Source organism: Aedes albopictus, chromosome 1, assembly GCF_035046485.1.
Source record: "Aedes albopictus strain Foshan chromosome 1, AalbF5, whole genome shotgun sequence".
Classification (NCBI taxonomy): domain Eukaryota; kingdom Metazoa; phylum Arthropoda; class Insecta; order Diptera; family Culicidae; genus Aedes; species Aedes albopictus.
Genome location: NC_085136.1, coordinates 89,005,155 through 89,028,376, shown reverse-complemented (window position 1 = coordinate 89,028,376; position 23,222 = coordinate 89,005,155). Strand labels below are relative to the sequence as shown.

At 40.6% G+C, this 23,222-nt stretch overlaps 1 protein-coding gene across 19 annotated transcripts in view; it reads left to right on the top strand.

Annotated features, from left to right (window-relative positions):
• LOC115253813 (inositol hexakisphosphate and diphosphoinositol-pentakisphosphate kinase) overlaps positions 1-22,515 on the top strand; it is a 124,350-nt gene extending 101,835 nt beyond the window's left edge. For all 19 annotated transcript variants that reach the window (XM_062844967.1, XM_062844965.1, XM_062844970.1 and 16 more), the window contains 4 exons: positions 20,655-20,793; positions 20,859-21,132; positions 21,194-21,997; positions 22,066-22,515. In XM_062844967.1, coding sequence (XP_062700951.1) covers positions 20,655-20,793; positions 20,859-21,132; positions 21,194-21,997; positions 22,066-22,395 — 1,547 coding nt within the window. In that variant the 3' untranslated portion in view covers positions 22,396-22,515. The remainder of the gene's footprint in view (positions 1-20,654; positions 20,794-20,858; positions 21,133-21,193; positions 21,998-22,065) is intronic.
• The last annotated feature ends 707 nt before the right edge of the window (positions 22,516-23,222 follow it).

Sequence of the window (23,222 nt, the reverse complement as noted above, 5' to 3'; positions counted from 1 at the left end):
AGCAAAACAAATCAAATTATCACTTGCCGCACATTTTCCAAATGCACCCGCAACATTTCCGCAACGGGATCCCCAGTCAGTGAGTTACACTTCCTCTCAGAAGCCGAACAAGTGCTCAAAACAACTATTACACGCAGACGAGCGCACTTCGTCAGCACAAACATGGGTGCCGAACTGATTTCCCATTTGATTTTGCTGGAAGTTCGGCACTGGAATTGGCGAGAAAATTTTTTGGCAGCCATCTTGGATTTGGCCGCCATTTTGAATTTTATAATTAAATCGCAATTTTCGCTGTGTTGCAACCATCGATTTCAATTCTGAACTCATCATTAGGAAGCTGAGAGTCTAAGCTTTCCAAAACATTCAAATATTTAGGTGAGCATTGAACGCAACAATGAAATAGGGTGACGAAGGGTATTATCGGCAGGTTTGTTCTCTTCGTCATGGGGGGTTTTTGTGGGCCGAATTGCCTGAAATTTGGGCATATAACTCAGCTTGGTTGGGAAGGATTTGAGGCCAACTCTGAGATCAACAGGTTTCAGAAAACCCCCCATGACGAAGAGAACAAAACTGTCGAGAATACGTAAGTTCCCCTATCGCATGCACGCGATTTCGTCGATCTCGTTATCGTTTGCCGATTTTGCTAGAATTCTTTCGGAGATTCGTTCTGGAATTCTTTCTGATATTCCTCATAAAAATCTTCCAGGAGTTTTTTTATGAAGTTTTTTTATGGAAATGCTCAAGAAGTTCCATATGGAATTCTTTTATAGTTTTGTTATAAAATTCCGACAGGACTGCCTTAAGGCACTCCTCCTACGTATTCGTAAACATATCCTCCTGGAGTATTGCAGGGAGGAATTTATTTTTGAGTTTCTTCCATTAGCCGTGCCAATACTATCTGGGATTTTTTTTATCGGAATCCCAGAAAAAAAAATCTGAAGACTTTCAAAAAGAGGAATCTTTCTAGAAACTACCAAATTCTAGATCTCAAAAAGAACTCCTGGATGAATTTCGGAACGAATTCTCAGAAATCTCCAAAGGAATCCCAAGAGAATTCCTGGATAGAATCTTCGAATGGATTTTTAAGAATATCTTGGATGAAACCCAGATAAAATTCTTTTCAGAATTGCAGAAGGGAATCCTGCATTTACATCAATACAATAAACATTCCTGAGAGATTCTGGGAGATTGTTCGGAACGATTTCGATGACATATCTGCGGTAATTTGGAAGGAAATGATCCCTTCAGTTTTATTTCGAGCATCCCACCAGAAACTTTCACCAAAATGTTTATTGAATCCCAGTATTTCCTCATCAGCCTCACCGGAATGTCTCCTATCAAAACACTCTTTCTCTTAGATACTGCAACTCATATTCCCGCACCGAATTGGCAAACTGATTTTTTGTGAGATATAAAAGCTGATATCGTTGATGATAATTTAAAACACGATGTTATTAATGCGAATGATATTGGGAGTTTTCTTATTCTGAACCAAAATTTAAAATTAATCAATCAACAGCTGAGTCTGAATTATATTGCTTCATCAAATAATGGCTTAATTTAATAACGCAATTCGAAATCCAGAGAGTATGATTGAAGACACAAGTGACAAACGAGACGGGCATAAAGGGGTTCTTTTATTATATAAATTTTTAATAACATTGCTTTACTACACATTACATTTACAACATAAAAGTTATCTACACAAGTTCAGGTAATCCACAGACGGCTTGGGAAGACATCGATCCTTTAAGATTGTGTTGAATATCTCGACTCCTCAGCCCATGGTTGAAAGAATGTTAATAGAATCTGCTACCGCACAGCGTTTGAATGGCTCTATAGCATAGTTTCCTTACAATGCACAATGATGTTAACGTTTCCTGTAAAAAGATCCTCTTAGGGCGAAACTGGAAGCATTTTCTATTTTTTTTTGTTTTATTTTTTTATTTTTTATTAAATAACGAAGCAATATTTTTGAAATCGGTTTTCGTGCACATGTAGAGTATGGATCAGGGTATCTTCTGATTTTTTTTACGCGGTATAAAATGTTTTTCGTTTTTGTAAAAAACATTTTTTAGTGAAATTTTGTTCAAAAATGGTTTAACTGATACCCTACATGTGCACGAAAACCGATTTTGAAAATATTGCTTCGTTATTTAATAAAAAAAATCAAAAACCAAAAAAGGAGGAAATGCTTCCAGTTTCGCCTTAATACTATACAACAAAACAAAAAAAATACAAAAAAAAACAAACCTTAGGCGAGTTGTTAATAGGCCTTTTCATGTGACAGATCCGTGCATGCATTTGTTTACAAAGCTTGAACAACAGCTGCTAACAAGAACGTGTCATCTTCATAGAAGAACTGTCAAACGCCCGAACAATCAGCTGATTTAAGACGTCAAATGAAAAGGCCCATTGAACCTATCGTTTGTTTGATGAGTTGCACCGGTGGTGTCATGCTACACGATAAGTTTTCATCTGCAACAACCAGGCAACTCATCAAAGCAGGCATAAGTTAGTTTGATTAGCAAAATGCAGATGTAAACAGAAAATTGAAAATTTGGAGTGGGAAAGCCCCGGAAAACAGTGCTGGAGGATTCAAGCAAAGAAATTGTGGACTTCGGTGAAGAGTTCTCCCGACGACGGATTTATAGAGGATTCCTTGCAAGGATCTATCTTGAGATTTCCCCGAAAAGACTGCTGTAGAACATTTCCAGCAGAAATAACTAAAATATTTCCAAGCGGAAATTGGATGAAGATTTCCCCTGAAAATGCGAATTCTTTCAGGAGAGATTCGTCAAGAAATTCCCACCGGGGATTCCTCCAAGAATTCTCATCAGCGATTTCTCCAAAACTTGACTATGGATTCCTCTAGGAATTCCGACCGATGATTCATCCAGGAATTCCTATTGGGGATTTCACCAATAATTCCTCCAGGAATTCCCACAGGAGATTTCTTCATTATTTCTCGCCGGGGATTCCTAAAATACTCCCACTGGGGATTCCTCCAGGACTTCCTACCGATGATTCCTCCAGGATGTCCTCCAGGGATTCCTCCAAGAATTTTACCGGGGATTCCTCCAGAAATTCCTTCGGGGCATCCTCCTGATATTTTTTCGGGAAATTCTTCAGGAATTTCAGCCAGAATTTCTCCAGAAATTACTCCAGGTATTCCTCCAGCATTTTTATCAGGGATTCTCCCAAAAATGCCTCTCCGAGGTTCTCACAAGAATTCCTCTAAGAATTCCCACCAGGGATACCTCCAGGAATTCCAACCAGAGATTACTCCAGGAATTCCCTCCGGGGATTTCTCCAAGAATCCCACTAGGGATCCCTCCAGAAATTTCACCGGGGATTACACCAGAAATTCCTCCGAGAGCTCATTCTGGAATTCATTCGGCATTTTATCCAGGAATTTTTCCAAAGATTTCTCCAGGAATTTCCGCTGAGGATTCGTCCAGGAATTCTCACCGAGGATTCTTCCAGGAATATCCAGGAACTCCCATCGGAAATTTCTCCTGATATTTCTCCAAAATGTCTCACCGGGGATTTTTACAGTAATTCCTACCGAAAATTGTTCCAGGAATTCCCACCAGGAATTTCTCCATAAATTCCTGCTGAGATTTCACCGGAGATTCCACCAGGAGCTCCTCCGGGGGTTTCTCCACGAATTCCTCCAGAAATTCATTCGGGGAATCCTCCTGAAATTTATTCGGGAAATTCACCAGGAATTTCTTCCGGGATCGCTTCAGGAATTAATCCGGAAATTCTCCCAGCATTTTTTTTCGGAATTCTCTAAGGAATACCTCTATGGATAATTCCAGCAATTCCCACCAGGGATTTCTCAAGGAATTCCCATCAGGGATTTCTCAAGGAATTCGAACCAGGGGTTCCTTCTGGAATTCCAATCGAAGATATTTATGTACTGAGATTCTTCCAGGAATTCATCCTGTTATTTCCCCAGATATTACTCTGGGGAATCCTCCATAAATTCCTCCGACGATATCTCCAGGGATTCCTCCGAGGATTCTTTCAGGGACTGCACTGGGGATTCCTCCAAAAACTCTTCTTCCAGAAAATCCGCCGAGGTCTCCTCCAGGAATTCTTCCGAGGATTTCTCCAGGTATTCCTCCGATAATTTTTTCAGGAATTCCTCCAGGGGTTCCACTGGTGATTCCTTCAGCAAATTTTCTGGGAATTCTCCCAAAAATTCTTCTGGAGATTTCCTCTGAGGATTTCAAGAGGGATTTCTTAAGAGTTCCTCCGGGGAATCCTCCCAAGTTTTCTCCGTGAACTCCTTCAGGGATTTTATTAGAATTTACTTCAGGATCGAAACGTTGGCAATGGTATAAATTTATCAACGCTTTCTTCCCGTGACTGAAAGCCGAAAAATTCCATAGCTTTCTTCAGGTATTCCTCTACGAAGCAATCCCCATTGGTATTTCTGAAGTAATCCCTGGAGAAATTCATGGAATAATTCCCAGAGGAATTTCTTAAGAGATCCTCGGAGGAATTCTTGGAGTTACCTCCAGAGGAATTCCTGGAACGATCCCTGGAAAAATAGCTGAAGGAATGCCCGGAGGAACTCCTGTTGGAATTCAGAAATTCTTTTAGAGATTCTATCAGGAATCCCTTCAGGGATTCTTCCAGGAATTTCTTCAGAAATTTCTTCAAGGATTTCTCCAAGAGTTCATTCAGTGATTCCTCTGGGATTGCTTCAGACATTCCTTTAGAGATTCTTCCGGGAATTTTGTTCAGGGATTACTCCAGGGTTTCCTTCAGAGATTATCCAGAGATCTCTTCAGGAATGCCTTCAGGGGTTCATCCAGGTAATTCGTTAGACATACCTTCAGGAATTTCTTCAGAGATTCCTCCAGGAATTCCTCCAGAATCCCTCCACAAAATCCTCCAGGAATTCCTTCAAAGATTCCTAGAATTCATTCAGGAAGAATTCCTCCAGAAAGTCCTTTATGGATTTCTCCAGGAAATCCTTCAGGGATTCCTCCAAGAAGTTATTCAGCAATTTCTCCAGGAAATCCTGCAGGGATTCCTCCAGATATTCTTAAGAAATTATTCCAGGAATTCATTTAGAGATTCCTGCAGGAATTCCTCTAAACATGACTCCAAGAACTTCTTCAGGGATTCCTCCAGGAATTCTCTCAGAGATTCCTCCAGAAATTCTTTCAGAGATTCTTTCGAAATTATTTTGAAGATTCCTCCAGAAATTCTTCCGGGGATATCTGCAGGATTTTATTCAAAGGTTTCTCCAGGAATTACTCCAGAACTCCTCCAGAAATTCATCAAGAACTTTCTTCAGGTATTCTTTCAAGGATTCCTCCAGGAATTCTTTAAGGATTTCTCCATGAATTCAATCAGGGATTCCTCCAAGAAATCCTGCGGGAATTCCTTCAGATATTTCTTCAGGGATTCCTCCAGAAATTCCTTCATCAGGAATCCCTTTAGAAATTCCATCAGGAATTCTCTCCGGAATTCCTCCAGGAATTCTCTCAGGAATTCCTCTAGGAATTCTCTCAGAAATTCCTCCAGGAACTCTCTCAGGAGTTCATCCAGGAATTCCTTTAGGGATTCTATCAAGAATTCCTCCAGGGATTCCTTCTGAAATTCCTTCAGGGATTCCTCCAGAAATTTTTTTTTCAGAAATTCTTCCCGGAATTCTTTTGAAGATTCCTCCAGGAATTCCTCCGGGGATACCTCCAGGAATTTATTTAGAGATTCGTCCAGGAACTCCTCCAGGAATTACTCCAGAATTCCTCCAGTGATTCTTTCAAAGATTCCTCCAGGAATTCCTTTATGGATTTTTCCAAGATTTCATTCGGGGATGCCTCCAGGAAATCCTGCTTCAGATATTTCTTCAGAAATTCCTGCAGAGATTCTTCCAGGAATTTCTCCAAAGATTCCTTCAGGAATTCTCTCGCGGATTGCTTCAGAAATTCCTTCAGGCATTCTATCAGGGATTCCTCCAGGGATTCCTCCTGGAATTCCTCCAGGAGCTCCTTCAGGGATTCCTCCAGTAATACCTTCAGGGATTACTTCAGCAATTCCTTCAGGGATTCCTCCAGGAATGTCTTCAGGGATTCCTCCAGGGATTATTTCAGGAATTTCTCCAAATGTTCTACAGGGATTCCTCCATGGATTTCTCAAGGAATTCCTCCAAGTCCTCCTTCGGGGATTCCTCTAAGACTTTATGTAGGTTTTCATGTAGGAATTCTTTCTCAGAGAATACTACAGAAATTCCTCAAGGGATTCTTTCAGGGATTCCTCCAGGATTTTTTTTCACGGATTCCTTCAGGAATGTATCCAGGGATTTTTCCAGGAGTTCCTCCAGGGATTCCTTGAAGGATTCATCCAAGCATTTCCCCTGAGGTTCCTCCAGAAATTTCTCCGGGAATTCCTCCAGGGATTCCTTCAGGATTTTCTCCAGGAATTACTCTAGGAAGAATCCCAATAATAATTTCTGAAGATATTCTTAGAGGAATTCCTGCAAGAATCCCTGGAAAAATTCCTGGAAGCATCCGCAGAGGAATTCATGAAGTTATCCCTAGAAGAATTTTTGGAAATATTGCTGGAGAAATACCAGGAGGATATTCTTGAGGAATTCCAGGAGGAACTCATGAAGAATTTCCCGGGAGAGTTCCAGGAGAAGTCCCTGCAAGATTTCCTGAAGGAAAGCCCGAAGGAATCCCAGGAGAAATTTCTGGTGGAATCCCCGGTGAAATTGCTTGAGGAATTTTTCCATTAATTTTACCGGGTATTTTTTCAGGGATTCTCCCAGAAATAACTTTTTTTAATAACTCCTCCTGGAATTGTTTCAGGAATTGCAATGGGGATTCATCCAGGAATGTCTTAAGGGATTTTTCCAGGAATTCCTTCAGGGTTTTCTCTAGGAAATTCGTCAAAAATTCATCCAGGAATTCCTTCGTGGATTTCTCCAGCAATTCACCTAGGATCATTCAGAAATTTCTCCTCCTCCAGAAGTTCCTTCGGATATTCCGGCAGTATTTTATTAGATATTTTTAGATATTCCTCTTGGGGCTCCAGATAGCGTAGTGACTAGGGCTATGGATTACAATTTAGGAGACGGCGGGTTTGATTCCCGTTCCGGCTGAGAAAATTTTCACGACTCCCTGGGCATAGAGCACCATTGTACTTGCCACACAATGTACAAATTCATGTAATGGCAGCCAAAGAAAGCCCTTCAATTAATAACTGTGGAAGTGCTCCAAGAACACTAAGTTGAAGAGTTGCCACAAAAGTTCAGTAATTGGACGCAGCAGTGACTTAATTGCCCCAACAGCGGGGTAGGGGAAAAAAGAGGCAGGCCAAGTTCCAATGCGAACGTCGAGCCATAAAGAAGAAGAAGAAGATATTCCTCTGGGGAAAACTTCACGAAGTCCTCCGAAGATTCCTCTAGGAATTCTTTTAGGGATACCTCCAGGAATTTCTTTTGGAATTCCTACAGTAATTGCTCAATGGATTCCACAAAAATTGCACCGGGTGATCTTTCAACAATTCCACCAGGGATTCCTCCAAGAACCCCCACCGAAGAATCCTCTAGGAAATCTTATCGGGAGTTTCTACAGAAATTTTGCCGAAGATTCCTCCCGGAATTCCTCCGGAAATTTCTCCAGGAATCCCTTTAGAAATTTATCGAGGAGTTCCTTCAATGATTCCTTCAGAAATTTAATCGTGGATTCCACCAGAAATTCTTCCGAGAACTTCTGCTGGAATTGTTTCGGGAATTTCTCCACGAGTTCCACCGGGGATTCCTTCAGAAATTTGTTTATCAGATTCTCCCAGCAATTTCTCTGGGGTTTCCTCTAGAAATAAGATTCTTCCAAGAACTCTCACCGAAGATACCTCCAGAAATTTCTATTCCCGTTCGTATTCCCATTTCTATAGGAATTCCCATAGGGAATCCGTCGAAGATTGATCCTCCGGAGATTTCTCCGGAATTCCTTCAGGGCTTTCTCCAGGAATTCCTTCAGGGATTCATCAGGGGATTCATTTAAGAATTTAACTGGGGATTCCACCAGAAATTCCTCAAGGGATATCTCTAGGATTTTTTTCGGGAATCCATCCCGGAATTCCTCCAGGAATTCTTGAAGAGATGCCTCCAGGAACTCCTACGGGGACTCCTGGAATTTTTCGGGAATTTCTCCACAAATTCCTCCAGGAATATTGTCAGGGATTCTCCCAGAAATTACTCTTTTACTTCCTCCTGGGGTTCCTTCAGAATTTGAACCGGGTATTACTCCAGGAATTCCTAACAAGTATTTCTCCAGAAATTCCCACCAATTTACCACGATTCCTCCAGGAATTCCCACTATGGATTCCTCCGGGAACTCCTACCGGAAATTTCCCCAGGAATTCCTCTGAGGATTTCTCCAGTAATTTTTCGGTAGATTCCTGCAGAAATTCCTCTGAGGATTTAATTCCGCTGGCGATAACTCCAGGAATTCCTCCGAGGATTCCTCCACGAATTTCTGCTGGGATTCCATCAGATATACCATCAGAGATTTCTCCAGGAATTTCCACCGGGGATTCCTCCGGGGATTTCTGCAGAAACTCCTCAAGAGATTCCTCCAGGAAATCCTTCAAGGATTCTTCCAGGATTTCCTCGTGAGATTTCTCCAGAAATTTTACCACGGATTCAAACAGGAATTGCTCTGAAGATTTCTCCAGGAATTCATCTGAACTCCGAAGATTCTACCAGGAATTCCTCCAGGGATTCAATCAGGAATTCCTCTGGGGATTCTCCCTGGAATCCTCCAGAAATTTCTTCGGGTATTCCTCCAGCAATTTTTTCGGGGTTTCTCCCAGGAATTTTTCTGAGGATAACTCCAGGTATTCTTCCGGGGATTCCTTCAGTAATTCTACCGGCGATTCTTTCAAGAATTCCACCGGGGATTTTTGCAGGAATTCCATCAGGAATGCCTTCCGACATTCCTCCAAAGATTCCACCCATAATTCCTTCGGAGATTCCCCCAGGAATTGAACTGGGGATTTCTTCCGAAATTCCACAAGGGACTCCTTCAGGAAGAAATTCCCGGTTAAATTAATGGGGGTAACCCCGGAGGAATCTCCGAAGGAATTATGGGTAGAATCTTCTTAGGTATTTCTGTAGGCATCCCTGATGGAATTCCTGCAGGAATCCCCGGTGGAATTCTTGAAAGAATCGCAGGTAGAATTTCTGAAGGAATCCTTGGAAGAATTCCTGAAATTATCCTCAAAAGAATTCCTGGGAGAATCCCCGAAAAAATTGCTGGAAGAATACCCGGAGAAATTACTGGAGGATTCCAGGGATAATCCCCAGAGGCATTCCTGATTGAATCCCTGGAGGAATTCCTGGTAGAATCTTCGGAGTTCAGATGAATTCCTGGAGAAATCTTCAAAGCAATTCCTGTTTGAATCCGTGGTGAAATTTCTGGAGAAATCTCATGAGGAATTCCTGGAAAAATCCTTGAAGGATTTCCTGGAGGAAGCTCTGAAGGTGTTTCTGTAGAAATCCCAAGAGGAATCTCCGGAGGAAATTCCTGGAGAAATCTCTGATTGATTGATTTGTCTTTATTAAAGAGACTTTCACTGCAGAAATCTCTGATGGTATATCTGATGGAATCCCAAGAGAAATTCCTGGAGGAATCCTCGGAGGAATTCCTGGAATTATCCCCAGCGGAATTAAATCCTCAGGGGAATTTCTGGAGGAATCTACCGAAAAATTACTGGAGAAATCCTCAGAGGAAATCCTTGGGGAATTTCCGGTAGGAGTTCCCGGAGGAATCCCTGAAGACATTCTTGGAGGAATCGTGGTGAATTGGTGGAAATTCCTGGAGGAATCCCTGAAGACATTCCTGGAGGAATCCCTGAAAATATTCCTGAAGAAATACCTCGAGAATTTTCTGGAGCACTCCCTGGAAGGATCCCTTGGCGAACCCAGTTTTGTCAATAGTGCTTTTACTGATTATCCTTTGTAACTAAAAATCCATAACCTAAAACCAGAGAAACACACGTATCACTTTGATTAAAATCATCGTCACAAGAGTATAATCGCCCAATACTAAATACGGTGTGCTTCGCAAACCTACTGAATAGATGGCGGTAGTAAGCAAACGCCAAACAGGAGCAAAAATGATGCGAGCGCCATGAGCGAGAGATTTGTGAACTACAATATATTTGAATAGTCCGTTAAAAAGGAAAACGATGGGAAGTGGGTAGAGTGAGACGTCTGTTTGTCTTTGCATAAACTACAGACATGTGCCTAAACCTGACCCATGTGCCGAAAATCTCCTCTGTGGGTATCCTTTAGAACCGGTTAAATGTCTCGCTATTACCATCACGATCTGATTCTTGGACCTTAAATCTTTCATGTAAACCTCAAAAATTGTAAATCGGATCTAAAATCAATTTTTGGATACGTTTCAAATAAAAATTAAAACGAATATGCTCGAGCAAAAAAACGACAGTGCTCATGATCAAATTCATTAATCAGACTTTTGGTGAGATTACTAAAACATGTCCTGACGCCCTGACAACTGTCAGCTGTCAAATTTGTGCTTTCTACCTTTCGCTCTCCTTAGTAACTCAACAGCTCAGCATGATCCACCTTACGATGGATTGTTGAGCTGCCTGGTTGTTGCAGATGAACAACTTATCGTGTAGCGTGACATCGATGTGGCACCACCGATGCAACTCATCGAACAAACGATAGGTTTAATTAATCAATCCGGACGTGCGCCGTTGTAAAAGTATAATACTAAATACCAAAAAAAAAAATGCTATTCGTATACAGCATCAGCGCGGTGCAATTTAGGGAACAAACGAGCCCGAGTTCCTGCAAGGATAAAAACACTCCTCTGCAAGCTTTCCCAGAAGGAACTCCTGGAAGAATCTCCAGAGGTAACTCCTGGAGGAATTCTCAGAGGAAACTCCTAGAGAAATCCCCAGTAGGAACCTCAATGGAATTCCCCAGCTGCTCCTTTTGGGAATTCCTTCACGGCTGCCTCTAGGAGTAACTTCTGGAAAACATTTCAAAGAGATTTCCCCTGGAGTTCCTTCTCTAGGATTTCTTTTTGGGGTATCCTCCAGGGGTTACCTCAAGAGACTTTTCGAAGAGTTCCGTCTGAGGTTTTCTCTAGAAGCTCATTTAGGATATCGCTCTTGGAGCTCATTCTGTGGATTCCTCCAAAAAGAACTCGTGGAGAAATTCTTAGATGAAAGTCTAGGAATCCCTAAAGGAGATTTCTTAAGGAATATTCAGAAGAATCTTCAGAAGGAGTTCCCAAGAGGAATTCCCAAGTAGAAAGTAAAACCTTCCGAGGAATCTCCAGAAGGAATTCCCGTTGGATATACAAGGAAAATCTCTAGGTGGAAGTTCTTAAAAGACTTCGGGAGGAATACCCGCAGAATGAACTCCTGGAGGAATCTTCAGAGGGATCTTTTGAAGAAATCCCAAGAAGGAACTCCTGGAAGATTTCCCAGAAGTTAACCGAGGAGAATCCCGAAGAGGAATCGGTTCTTCTGAGGAATCCTCGAAACAAACTTCCGGAGGAATCCCCATGAGACCTTTTGGAGGAATCTCCAGAGGGAAAACCCGGAGAAATCTTCAAAGGGAGCTTCTCGAGAATCCCCAGAAGGAACTTCTGAAGGAATCCTTAAAAAAAACTTATGGAATCCTCAAAAAAAATCCTGGCGACATCTCCAAAAAAATCCCTGTGGAATCTCCATAAGGAATTCTTATACAAATCTCCCAAGGGAAGTTCTATGGAATCACCAAAAGGAATTCCTTACGGAATCTCCAAGACCGGCAAGAAACAATTGCTGACGAAATCTCCCAAGGGAATTCCTGGCGAAATTCACAGAGGGAATTTCCAGCTGAATCATCTGACGGCATTTACAATGGAATCCCAAGAGGAAATTCCCGGTGGAATGCTAAGAATGATTTCCCGGTGAAATCCCCCATTAGGATTTTTTTACGGAATCCCCAGAGGGAACTCTTGGAGCAATCTTGAGAGGGCACCCGCGACGGTATCCCAATAAAGAAATTTCTTCAGTGGGAACATCTGTCGGGATCTCCACAGGAAACAGACGGGAAATTCCCGGTCAATTCCCCGGCGGAATCTCTAGAGGAAATATCTGGTCGAATCCCAAGAAAGAATTTTCGACAGAAACCCCATAAACAATTCCTGATGGAAATCACAGAGGGAGCACGTGGAAGAATCCCCAGAAGAACCTCACGGTGGAATCACCAAACGGAATGCCTAGCGGAATCCGCAGAAAGGATTCCTAGCCGAACCACCAGAAAAAGATTGGCAAATAACATCCGGAAATCATCCAAATCTTTATTGTTGATTTTCATATTTTTCAGTGTATTAATTTCAAAAATATTCTGGATAATCATGGTGGAATTCCTGGTAGAACTTCTAACGAATATCCCAAATAAAATCTTGTTGAATCCCCAGTGGAACTCTTGAGAGATTTTCCGAGAGAGCCCCTGTAAGAATTTCAAGATGATCATCTGCGAAACTCCAGCCTTCTTACGGAATGCCAAAAAATTCAACCAATTCTCCGCATTGATCCATGGAATAGTTTTTCCTTCAGAATATCACAAGATTACCGTCGGCGTCCTAGAAGCATTCCTCCCGTTGTAGTGTGAACCACAACCTTGCCAGAATTTACAAATGGCACCACCACTCCAACCGAAATATGTAAAAGATTCTCCAGGATCCCAGCGGAATGTCCCTCGATACGTTAGCAGCATTTTTCTCAGAACTCCATTTTGTTTGGAATGCCTCCAAAAAACTTTAAATTAAATAATTTTCCCCACACGCACGCAAATAACACATTCCTCTTTCAGCCACACCGAGGAAGTGCACAAAATTTCTCTAAGTCCAAATCGTAAATAACAAGGCCACGAAACGTCAAAGATTTTGACAAAAATTTCCTTAGCAACCATAGCATGCAACACTCGAATAAATCACGCGCAACAAAAAACTGACAGCGCAACTCATCAAAATTACTCATCAAAGGCGTTTGGTTGATTTACCAACACAACTCTTATTAAATTTTTACGGAAACTTACAGAAACGACCATGTTTACACCGATTTGACAATCTACTAGTAGGTAAATATGTTTTCGTGAGATTTTTACTCAGCCTGCTAGGTAGTATTCTTTTGCTGCAGTGTTCCCAGGAAGAAATTCGAAGAATCATTACTAAAGTTTCCAATTTACATTTTGACGAATAGCAATTTTTCTGTAAGTTTTACGACCCTGGTGTGTTCGGGACTTTGAAAGTGGATAATTCAATCTGTATGAATCCACACGGGTAATGGTTCTAAAACCTCCCTCTGAATCTAGGCAGCCTCTTCAAATGAAAGTAAGCTATTCCCATAGTAATTTCCATACAAACTTTAAATATCGTGTGCTCTATCAAATTATATTCAAATGAGCTCAAATTTTGGGAGGATGATCAGGACCCAAATCGGCATCGTTTAAGCGTAGGGGAGCGAAAATTTCAAAATTAGCATCGGTCTAGTGTACACGTTACTGAAAGCTACGTCTGTTTGTCTGTGGGTCATATCGTTCCCTTAGTGCTAGAACTTAGTAACTGGTTTGGCGAAATCTCGAGAATTTTGTTTGTATGTGAACACAGACAAACAGACGTAACTCTTACAGGAAATTCATCAAAAACTTTTGCCCGGTGTCATTTTCATGAGCACAGTGCCACCTGTTGGTAGAACCGCGCGCGATACTATCGGCCATGATTCGATTTGACATTTTGCTGACACGCACACTACTACACAAATTGCCTTTAATTTTCGTTTGCATCATTCAGCAACGTATACACTGGCAAACGTCAAAGCGATCAAACACTAGCGCATCTGGTGGAACTATCGCGCAAATCAAATGAAATTTGAATTGATCGTTAAATGCATGTGCCAAGCCGCTTCGAAAAGTGTTACGTCTGTTTGTCTGTGATGTGAACATACACCACAATAAACAAGAGTTCGTCCATTGAAATTGTGAAAACAAATTGTTTGTTTTATAGCAGGACTATTCCCCATTTTTTTAAATTTCGCTCCTATTTTTTTTTGTCTTTTGACATTTTTTATTTGAAGCTCTCTCGTCGTACGCCTGACTACATACTGTGTTTTAATATGCAGTTCCCTAAGATACTGCAAGATGACGTCACGAAACTGTGAACTGCCAGTTCTGTGAGCTGTTTACATGTACTTAGTTTCTGGCGGAGTTAGGTAGAGTTGAATATAATCGATATTTCTATACCACAATGATTTCGGGACGGAACGCTAAAGTTTTTGAATTGAATTAAATGTTTAGTCGCTCGTTCCAAATTCTAACACTTTCTAAGCAGCTCGCTGAGCTGTCAAACGATTCCAGGAGAAGTTTGCAGGAATTATTCTGCTCAAATCTCAGAGAAATTTCTAAAAAGGTCCTTTAATGACTTCCTGATGAAATATCTAAAAAATATTCTGAAAAAAAACCTTGGAGTATTTTTTATTGTAATCTTTATTAGATTTTCTAGCTGACCCCCCTGGACAATGCTTCTGAAGGTTTCTTCGCACATTTTTTAGAGTTCTTTGGAAGAATTTTAGGAGACATTTTTCACATTTTGTCCGAGGAATCCCCGAAGAAAAAAATCTGAAAGATGAAGAAATTTCTGAAAGATTCTTCGGATTTACGATCTTATAAAAAAAATCTGGGGAAATCATCAGAGAAACTTCCGAAGCAATCGTTGCAAGATTCCTCGGAGACCTTCCAGAGGATAAATCCTTGACCAAATCTGGCGTTCGATTTGGATTGGTCGAATCTTTATAAGGATCACAGCAAACATATGACCTGTTCAAATCGAACGCCAATAATACTCGGTGAACTTTAAAAAAAAAAAACACGGACACGTTTAGTACTTCCAGTGAGCTGTTCGCTCTTTGAAGGAAGCACGACACTAGACAACGGACTAGCATGCAACGCCCAGTTGCATGTTTATTTGGTAGAACCCTATAATCCGTATTGAAATTTCTGAAGGAATTGAAGAAATTTCGGTATCGTGTTGGGTCTGGGAATTTACGCTAGAATTTGGATAAGTGGTGCATTACTTTTAACTGTGGCTGAAAAATAAAAAGACGTGCATTTTGTACAATATTGACCAATTTTCATTCGCATGATGGCTGGTTCTTTTCCGCTAGAGTTCGAAGTACTGTAAGGATAATTATGAAATTTCGTTAGCAGTTATGATACTTATAAAGACACTTTCTTGCAAAATTTCAACAACTTCGATCAACTGGTTTGAAAGCTACGAGTGTTGATGTGGGTGAACATTAGTGAAAATGTTTCGTGTTTTTCATATACCATGTTTGCCTGTTCATAAACTTTTTAACCAATCTCCATGAAATTTTTACAGTAGGTAGATGATTATGTATATATTGTGCCTGCAAAATTGTATGATTATTGGAAGACATATTTCAACAGTACAGTTGAAATTGTAAGGGGTCCTCAATAATTGCTGTCTAAAGGACTAAAATCACTGTTAGTCCTAATACATTTTTTGACTAGAAAATTGTTGATAATGCATTGATTTTTATGAAATTTTGCATATGCAAGCAATGTATATTGAGAGGTTTATGTTCAAAATTTGAGCCTTTTCGTTCGTCAAATTTGAAAGTTATAGTACAGCTGGTTTTCTGTGTCCCGATTATTGCGGATACAGGCTTTACAAGAAACGTCCGCTCCCTGGTCCAGGAAGAAGAAGCAAGTACATCAGACCTTAAAAGAAGAAGTTAACAGGCGGTAGAATTAGAAATGCAGTAATAAAGTGACAGGCGTCGTCCGGTGTTTAAGACCTTTAAGACATGATAGCGGTAGTTCTTGAAGCCGCCGCCTTTGGTAGAGTGCCAGGGGTTTGTTTATAAAATTTCTGCTAGCTGGCCGATCTGCTACGTGCGACAGCGAAGTTTGTCGTACGAAGATAAATTCGTGATCGAGAACCGATTATTTCTACGTATTGCTCAATGCGTGTTGTCTTTTGTTTGGAGAAATTGTTCAGAAGATCCACACTTCGTATATGGATAACAATTATTTCAGAAATGGTTACCTGGGTCGTGCCAACGTAGCTGCAAATATTGCAAATGGCCGCGGCTCATGAGTTCAATTTCAAAGGTGAAGTAAATTTGTTTTCCTGATATCTTGAAGTCGGTGTCTTCGGCAGCGTTGTTCATACGGTTGTGAATCTTCTATTCAAATTATCTTTAGTTAAGAATTTTCTCACTAGATGGTGTATAATTGTATTTGGTATGATAATCTTTCATCCCAACAAAAATACCTTTTTGCGTTTCATGCTAATATATTTATCTGGCCAAATGTCTAACTAGTCTGCTAATGTAACTATTAGTCAGAAATCCTTTAAACAGGTGGCACTGGAGTGAACAAACAGAGTAAAGTGGAGCAAAAGTTCGAGTCGGGCAAGAGTTTCTTTTGAAGTTTATGAGCTCAATTCAACTAATTTCTTTCGGGTGTCATAGTTGTTCGAAGCCCTCTTAAATAAGAGTCTTTCACTCCAAAAATTATGAAAATTGATCGATATTTAGAAAAGTTATGACAAAATGTTGGATTTTGATCAAAAAATTGTAATTTGCGATGATCCTTCCAACGCATGGATTGGAGTTGTAATGAAATCGAATTCGGTCTTTTATTTTGAGGCGTAACTAGGTATGTTTTGAAGATGCTTTAGCATCTAGGGTAAAAGCTCCCTTAGTGGAGGTAGTACCAATAGTGGTGGTAGTGGCAATTTAGCACTATTTTGACCAAAAATTTGCAAATGGCATTTTTAGTAGATGCATCATACCTAATTAATAACATTAATTCAGTTTTGTATTCAGGATTTGGCGGAAAACCTAGTTAAATAATTATTTTCCTTAACTTTTTTGCTCCTTTGCACCTATAGTGGTGGTAGTGTTCCTATAGTGGTGGGTCCCATAAGAATTCAATGGGATGCGCCACTATAGGAACCAATGTTAAATTTTACCTCCATAATAGGAACCATGTACCTATATTTGGTGCAAGTGATTTATGATGATGATGATTGTGTACCCACCATCAGCGCAAGGATTACCTATGGCTGCAGAGTCATACCGGAAGGGAATGATCTACCTGATGGTTTGTTGTAGCAGGGTAAGCTAAATTCACTGGAAACCTTCGGAAGACAACACGATGGTTGTTATCTCGTGACAAAGTCTGGCCACCCCACGAACATTTGCCCAGAAACCAGTTCATTTAGCTTCCTTAGGCTACCCCTCCCAAAATCCCGAGTATCATGTAATTTAAATATAATTAATTATATAGTTGATCAATTACCTGATTTTACCTGAAATATTAAATATTATTATACTAGTATTATTATGATATATAATTGACATACATTACAATAACAACTTTATTTACCTGAACAGCGCTGAAACAAATAGTTATTATATTAAAGTTATAGTCAAAATAAAGCAAATAACACTGAAGCAAATGGAGTATTAGTAGTGAAAATACAAAAATAAAACAAAACACAAAAAGTAAACCAAATTTTGATCTTGTAATTTTCCTGCATTTGATTTAACCGTGCTGGAGAATTACAAAATCATAATTTGTTATGGTAGATCTTACGCCGTAACGCACCATTAGAAGGTGATCTACCCACGTTACGGGTTATATTTGGTGCAAGTGATTTATTAGCAAAAACTGAAATAAACAATGGTTTTTACATTTTTATTACCAAATTTAAGTGAAAAACTATCGTTTAACGTTTTCAGTCTTTTTATTTTGTGGTATTATCAATTTTATTCAATTATTTTAGTACAAGGAGCTACTAATAGCACCACTATTGGTATATTTACCCTATAAGTTTTTGTAAAATGATTTGGAAATCATATTTTACACATAGTGCACAATGGGAAAAATAGGTATAAAACGCGAAAAAATACAATATCTTTGCTCGGAGTGGATGGATTTGAATGAAATTTTGACACAAACTGCAAAAAACTCTACAGTTTCGAATAAGTAGGGGGTCATTCGCCGCACGATGCTGGAAATCAGTGTATCGGGCCCGTTTTACCCCACTCTCTCTCTTTTTCACCTTTTTGGAGAAATCCTGAAGTGCAAAATAAATGATTTATTTGATTCGTGTTTGTGTTAAAACTTCCGTAGTATCGAATGGAGCTGGTTTAGCTCACCGCACAGTCTTAAAAATTGAAATATCTTCAAATAACCCCGATATCCCCTATATCTTTAAATTTTTACATGCATCTCCGCCCGAAGTGGAATGCAATCTACAAGAGAAGGAGCAATAGTATGCCAAATTTTCGATACAATGGAAGTTTCTACACAAATAAGAGTTAAATAAGTAATTTATTTTGCACACTAGTCGGGAATAGATGAGGATTTTCTCAAAAAGGTGTGAAAAAGAGAGCGCGGGGTAAAACGAGCTCAATACACTGATTTCCAGCATCGTGCGGCGAATGACACCCTTTTTATCTGAAACTGTAGAGATTTTTGCAGTTTGTGTCAAAAAATTCATTCGAATCCATCCACTCCGAGCAAAGATATTGAATTTATTCGCGTTTTATACCTATTTTTTCCCACTGTCACAAGTTCGAATTGTGGGCAAGAGTTCGAGTCATGTGGCAACTTTAGGTAGACACCTAAAATTCTGCAAAATGTACATATTATCTCTAAAAAAGATGGAATTTGAGAGAAAATTCGATCAAAGTTGAAAAAAATGTTGTTTTATCTTAAATTTGCGGAAAACTACTAATTTTTGGTGTAGTAAATTTAACCCTGATTTGGGTAAAATCCAGATCGAACTTTAAAGTGTATTCCAGTTCCAACATCAAATATTAATTAGTTTCAGGTTTTCCTATTACCAAAGTATCGAAATAGTGTGCTACGGTTAGCGTAATTCCACAAACACTAGATTCGAACTTTTGCCCCAGTGGTGGGGCAAGAGTTCGAATTAGACGCACACATATAAAAAGCGTTGTAACTCAAAAATGACTCATGGATGGTAAAACCATTACACGGAATTCATTAATTTTCATCTGCTTCGGTTTTTTTGAGAAAAATTGAATTTTAAACTAGGGTCGAACTTTTGCCCCACCTTACTCTACTGCGATTAATATTGCGATTCAGTGAAGCTAACTAACCCGTGCAACCCAGATGACGATATGATTTCCGGTTAAAAATGTCCGCTCTGCATGGCACTAATGCAATTTATATTATGCATATCTTAGCCTGCGTACAAGGTTTCTTGATCTATGAAAACATCCTGCATTTCATCCCGGTAATTCTCCATGGATTTCTCAAGATTCCTATCGGGTTTCGTCTTGTCAATCCTCCTGTAAGGATTCGTACCAGGAATTCTTCCTGGGATCTCTTCTAGTCGAGCTTCTAGTATTCTTAGGATTCCTCCAGGATTTTCTTCCATTATTCTTTCAGGAGTTCCAGCCGGTATTCTCAACGGGATTTTCTCCCGATATTTTTTTCAGGGAGTCATCCAGAATTTCTTCATTGATTCCTTCCGTTAGTTTTTCAGAAATTCCTGCCGAGATTTATTTAGGGATTTCGTCGGGGATTTTTCCTGGATTTGTCCAGCGATTCCTTCGGAGATTTCTGCCACGATTCTTTGATTTATTCTTTTCAGATCTTCTTTAGGGATTTCTTCCAGGATTCCTCGAGATATTGCTCCAGAGCTTCTTCCAGGCAATCCGGAGTCGTTTATTATTTGCACGCAAGCGCTATGAATGCGATCGTTGCACCATCCCCAAATGGTTGCCAGTTAGATTTTCTTTTTAAAATGATAGTTGAAAGGGTTTATATGTCATATGCTAGCATAAACGTCTGTTATCTAACCAATAGCAGTGAGCTATTTGATTGATATTCAAATCAGATTTTGTCATTGGTCAGATGCATCAAGAGCAAAATTATGATACTGATTTCAGTAGTTTCAAATCAATATCTCGTTTTGATTGTCAGTACTTGACCTCTACCCGGGATCCTTCCGAGATTCTTTTAATGATTTCTATGGGTATCTTTTCGAAATTAATTCAGGGATTACTTCGGGAATGCATGCATTTCTTCCGGTATTTCTTCTTAGAATTCTCCTGGAATTTCTTCAGGAATTCTTTCATAGATTAATCCAGAATTCTCTGAGGGACTCATCCTAAGATCCTTTCAGGGACTACTACGTTGGTTTTTAATGAATTTTTCCCGGGATTTCTCTGAGAATTTCTTCCAGAATTCCTTATATGCGTTATCCCAGAACTCCTTGAGCGATTCCTCCCGTGATTCCTTCTGATATTCCTCCTAGGATATTTCAAATATTCTTCCTGATACGGGATTCCTGTATATATTTTTTCTGGGATTCATGCGAGGATCACTACCTACATGTGGAAATGAGGGTGTGGTTCTTATTAGATAGTGAGACTAGCTTGACTTGCTGCAAGGTTTTTGATCATAATAGATGTGTGTCTTCTATTTCTTCGATGTTGGCCTCGCTATTTTCGTTGTCGCTTTCTTTGCCTTGTCCTAATATCGAACTTCGTCCCTTTTGCGCCCGAATCGAACATCCGTCCGACCCTGCAAGGCTGGAGCGGCCATTCCAGTATGACCAGCAGCATCAGTGCCATGTCCAGCGGTGGCCCCTCGTCGCCCAACTACAGCGATATGTTTTCCCGGGGATGCCCCAGCAGCGACATGTCGGCCAGCATCGCCAGCAACGATGGGTAAGAATGCTGTTCTGGGATGAGAAGGTTTTCAGAATTTCATTCTTTTATTTTTAAATGTTCAGAAGCATCGCACTGGCCGCGTGTGGTGCAAACCGGGACGAGTTACCGCAAATCTTCCCCATTATCGATAACGACTTGAACGTTTTGGGATCGCACTTCAACTACGATCAGCTGGCGGCCAGCATCAACTTGGAAAGCCCGGCTAGGATTCCGTCGATCAGCAAAGACGCTACCTTGGACATCAGTGGAGATTTGACTCCGATAAGCACGTGTTCGGATTGGGAATTCAACACCAACGATGCTACCAAGGGATCGACCAATACGAACAATGATCTGGTAAGTCTACTACACCGGGTGCGTTGAATAGCGTTTCACCATGTATCACTTTGCTTCCCAGATCACCGAGGAAGACGACGAAGATGCAACGATTTCAACGGACACGTGCTTGAGCACTGGTGATCTGACGATCGCCGGGGCTGGCGATGAAACCAATCTAAACTGCAATCTTCAGCATCCATCAGCATCGTGCACTGCTTCCGCCGCCGTCGGTGGCAAACAACTGCAAAAGGAATTGCTGTTCGATTTGAAAAATGTCCGCCACGAGTTGAGCAACTTGCGAAGCGATCTGCCGCCTCCACCGGCTTCGGCTCCACCGGTTCCTCCGGGAGGAGCAACTCCCAAGATCGAGAATCGATTCCGCACCCATCGGATTCAGAAGCAGATCAGTCTGTACGAGAAGGATACCCATACGGAAGCGAAGAACCTGATGCACGAGGTGGAGAAATTCGGCGATCGATCACTGGCTTCCTTGAAGCGTGCTACTTCCTGCAGTAGCGGTAGCAGTGATCACCCGAGCGCTCGGATGCACATGTCCTTCGACGAGTTGCAGAAAGACATTCCAAACATAGAGAAAAATCTTGCCAGCAAGCTGGAACTGGAGCAGGAAAAGTGCTCCAAATCGAGGGGAGCTATGTCAGGTGGCCGGCTGAATAACAATCCTCCGACGCCGGGAGCACTGGTGATACGGGAAGGGTTCATCGAGCCACCCCGGATTACCAGAGTGACGAAGAGTTTTCACGGTAAAACCGATTACCATCAGGTGCAGGTGAATGATATCGCTCGAAGGGCCAGCGATATTGTGCGGCCTTCGTCGTCGACTTCCACGTTGGTTGCACCCGGAAGTGGAGCAGCTCGGGTGGAGGTGAGCAATCAAAACCTTTTTTTTCGATATCATTCTTAATTTGATATTCATTCATAACTCTCTTCCAGCTGGGAGGAGCTCGAGATACCGCCGCCAACCGGTACAACAAGAATCAAATCCGGCAGAATATCAACACAAATGCCATTGGTGCTGCTAGAACGACGGATGTCCCCGGTAATGTTCCGACGGCTGCTGCTGCTGCTGCTGGATCAGCCGCGGTTGTAGGTAGTAGTAGGTTTACGACGTTAATTGTTCCTGAAGGGAACACCGGTAGTAGTGTGACGCAATCCGATAGCGGTAGTGGATCATCGGTGTTACCGCCCGCAAGGGAATCGATTAGTGGTGCTTTAGAACTTAGGGAGGAAAGTAATTACAATCAATCTGATCGAAAGAATTAGACCAGTGATTCGGTGTCGCAGAACAATTGGAGTTCTTAGTGCTGTGTTGGTGATCGTGAAGAAAGTATTGAAGAGATAGCTATTTATTCTAAATATATGTTACCAAAGTTAGAAACTCAACAGTGTTCTAGGTAGTGCGAAGTAGAAGTTGAGAAATCCTTGTGAACAATACATAGTAGGAGTTCAAATCGTTGGATTTTACGAACATTTTATACTGATACAAAAGTGTAGTAAGAACGCCAAATAATGAAGATGCAGAATTGAATTGAGAAGAACGTCATCAAAAACTTCACTCCACTACACCGAGATATTGTTTGAATAATCTGGATTTCAGGTAAGTACTCCATAGTTGTGGTTTTGTTTAAAGTGTTTACCCTTTCCGTCTTTGGCGTATTTTGAGCATTCAAATTCTGATGTTTATTTTTATTTTATTTTATTTTATTTTATTTTATTGATGGGGCCAAGTCTCCAATGCAAGTCCAAGAACTCACATCGTCCATAATACACCGTAGAATTTGGGAGCAGGCATTGCAACCTCTTTAGCCATGCGGCTTTTAAGTTTTTCGTGGCCTTAAGGATGAGGAACGGTGGGAGATTGATTTTGCGTAATAATTAATTTTGCGTGTGAAAGAATATGTTATTAATTAAATGGTCAACGTTATTTACCTTTACGTATTTTCAAACAAAATTTACAAATTTGACGATATGGTGCTTGATTTTCAGTGACATCTCTTCTTGTGATTCTTGTTCTTGAGTCTTCAATATTGGAAGCTTGGCTAATAATAATTTCAAAAAATAGAAGGACAAATTGTGTATTAACTTCCTTC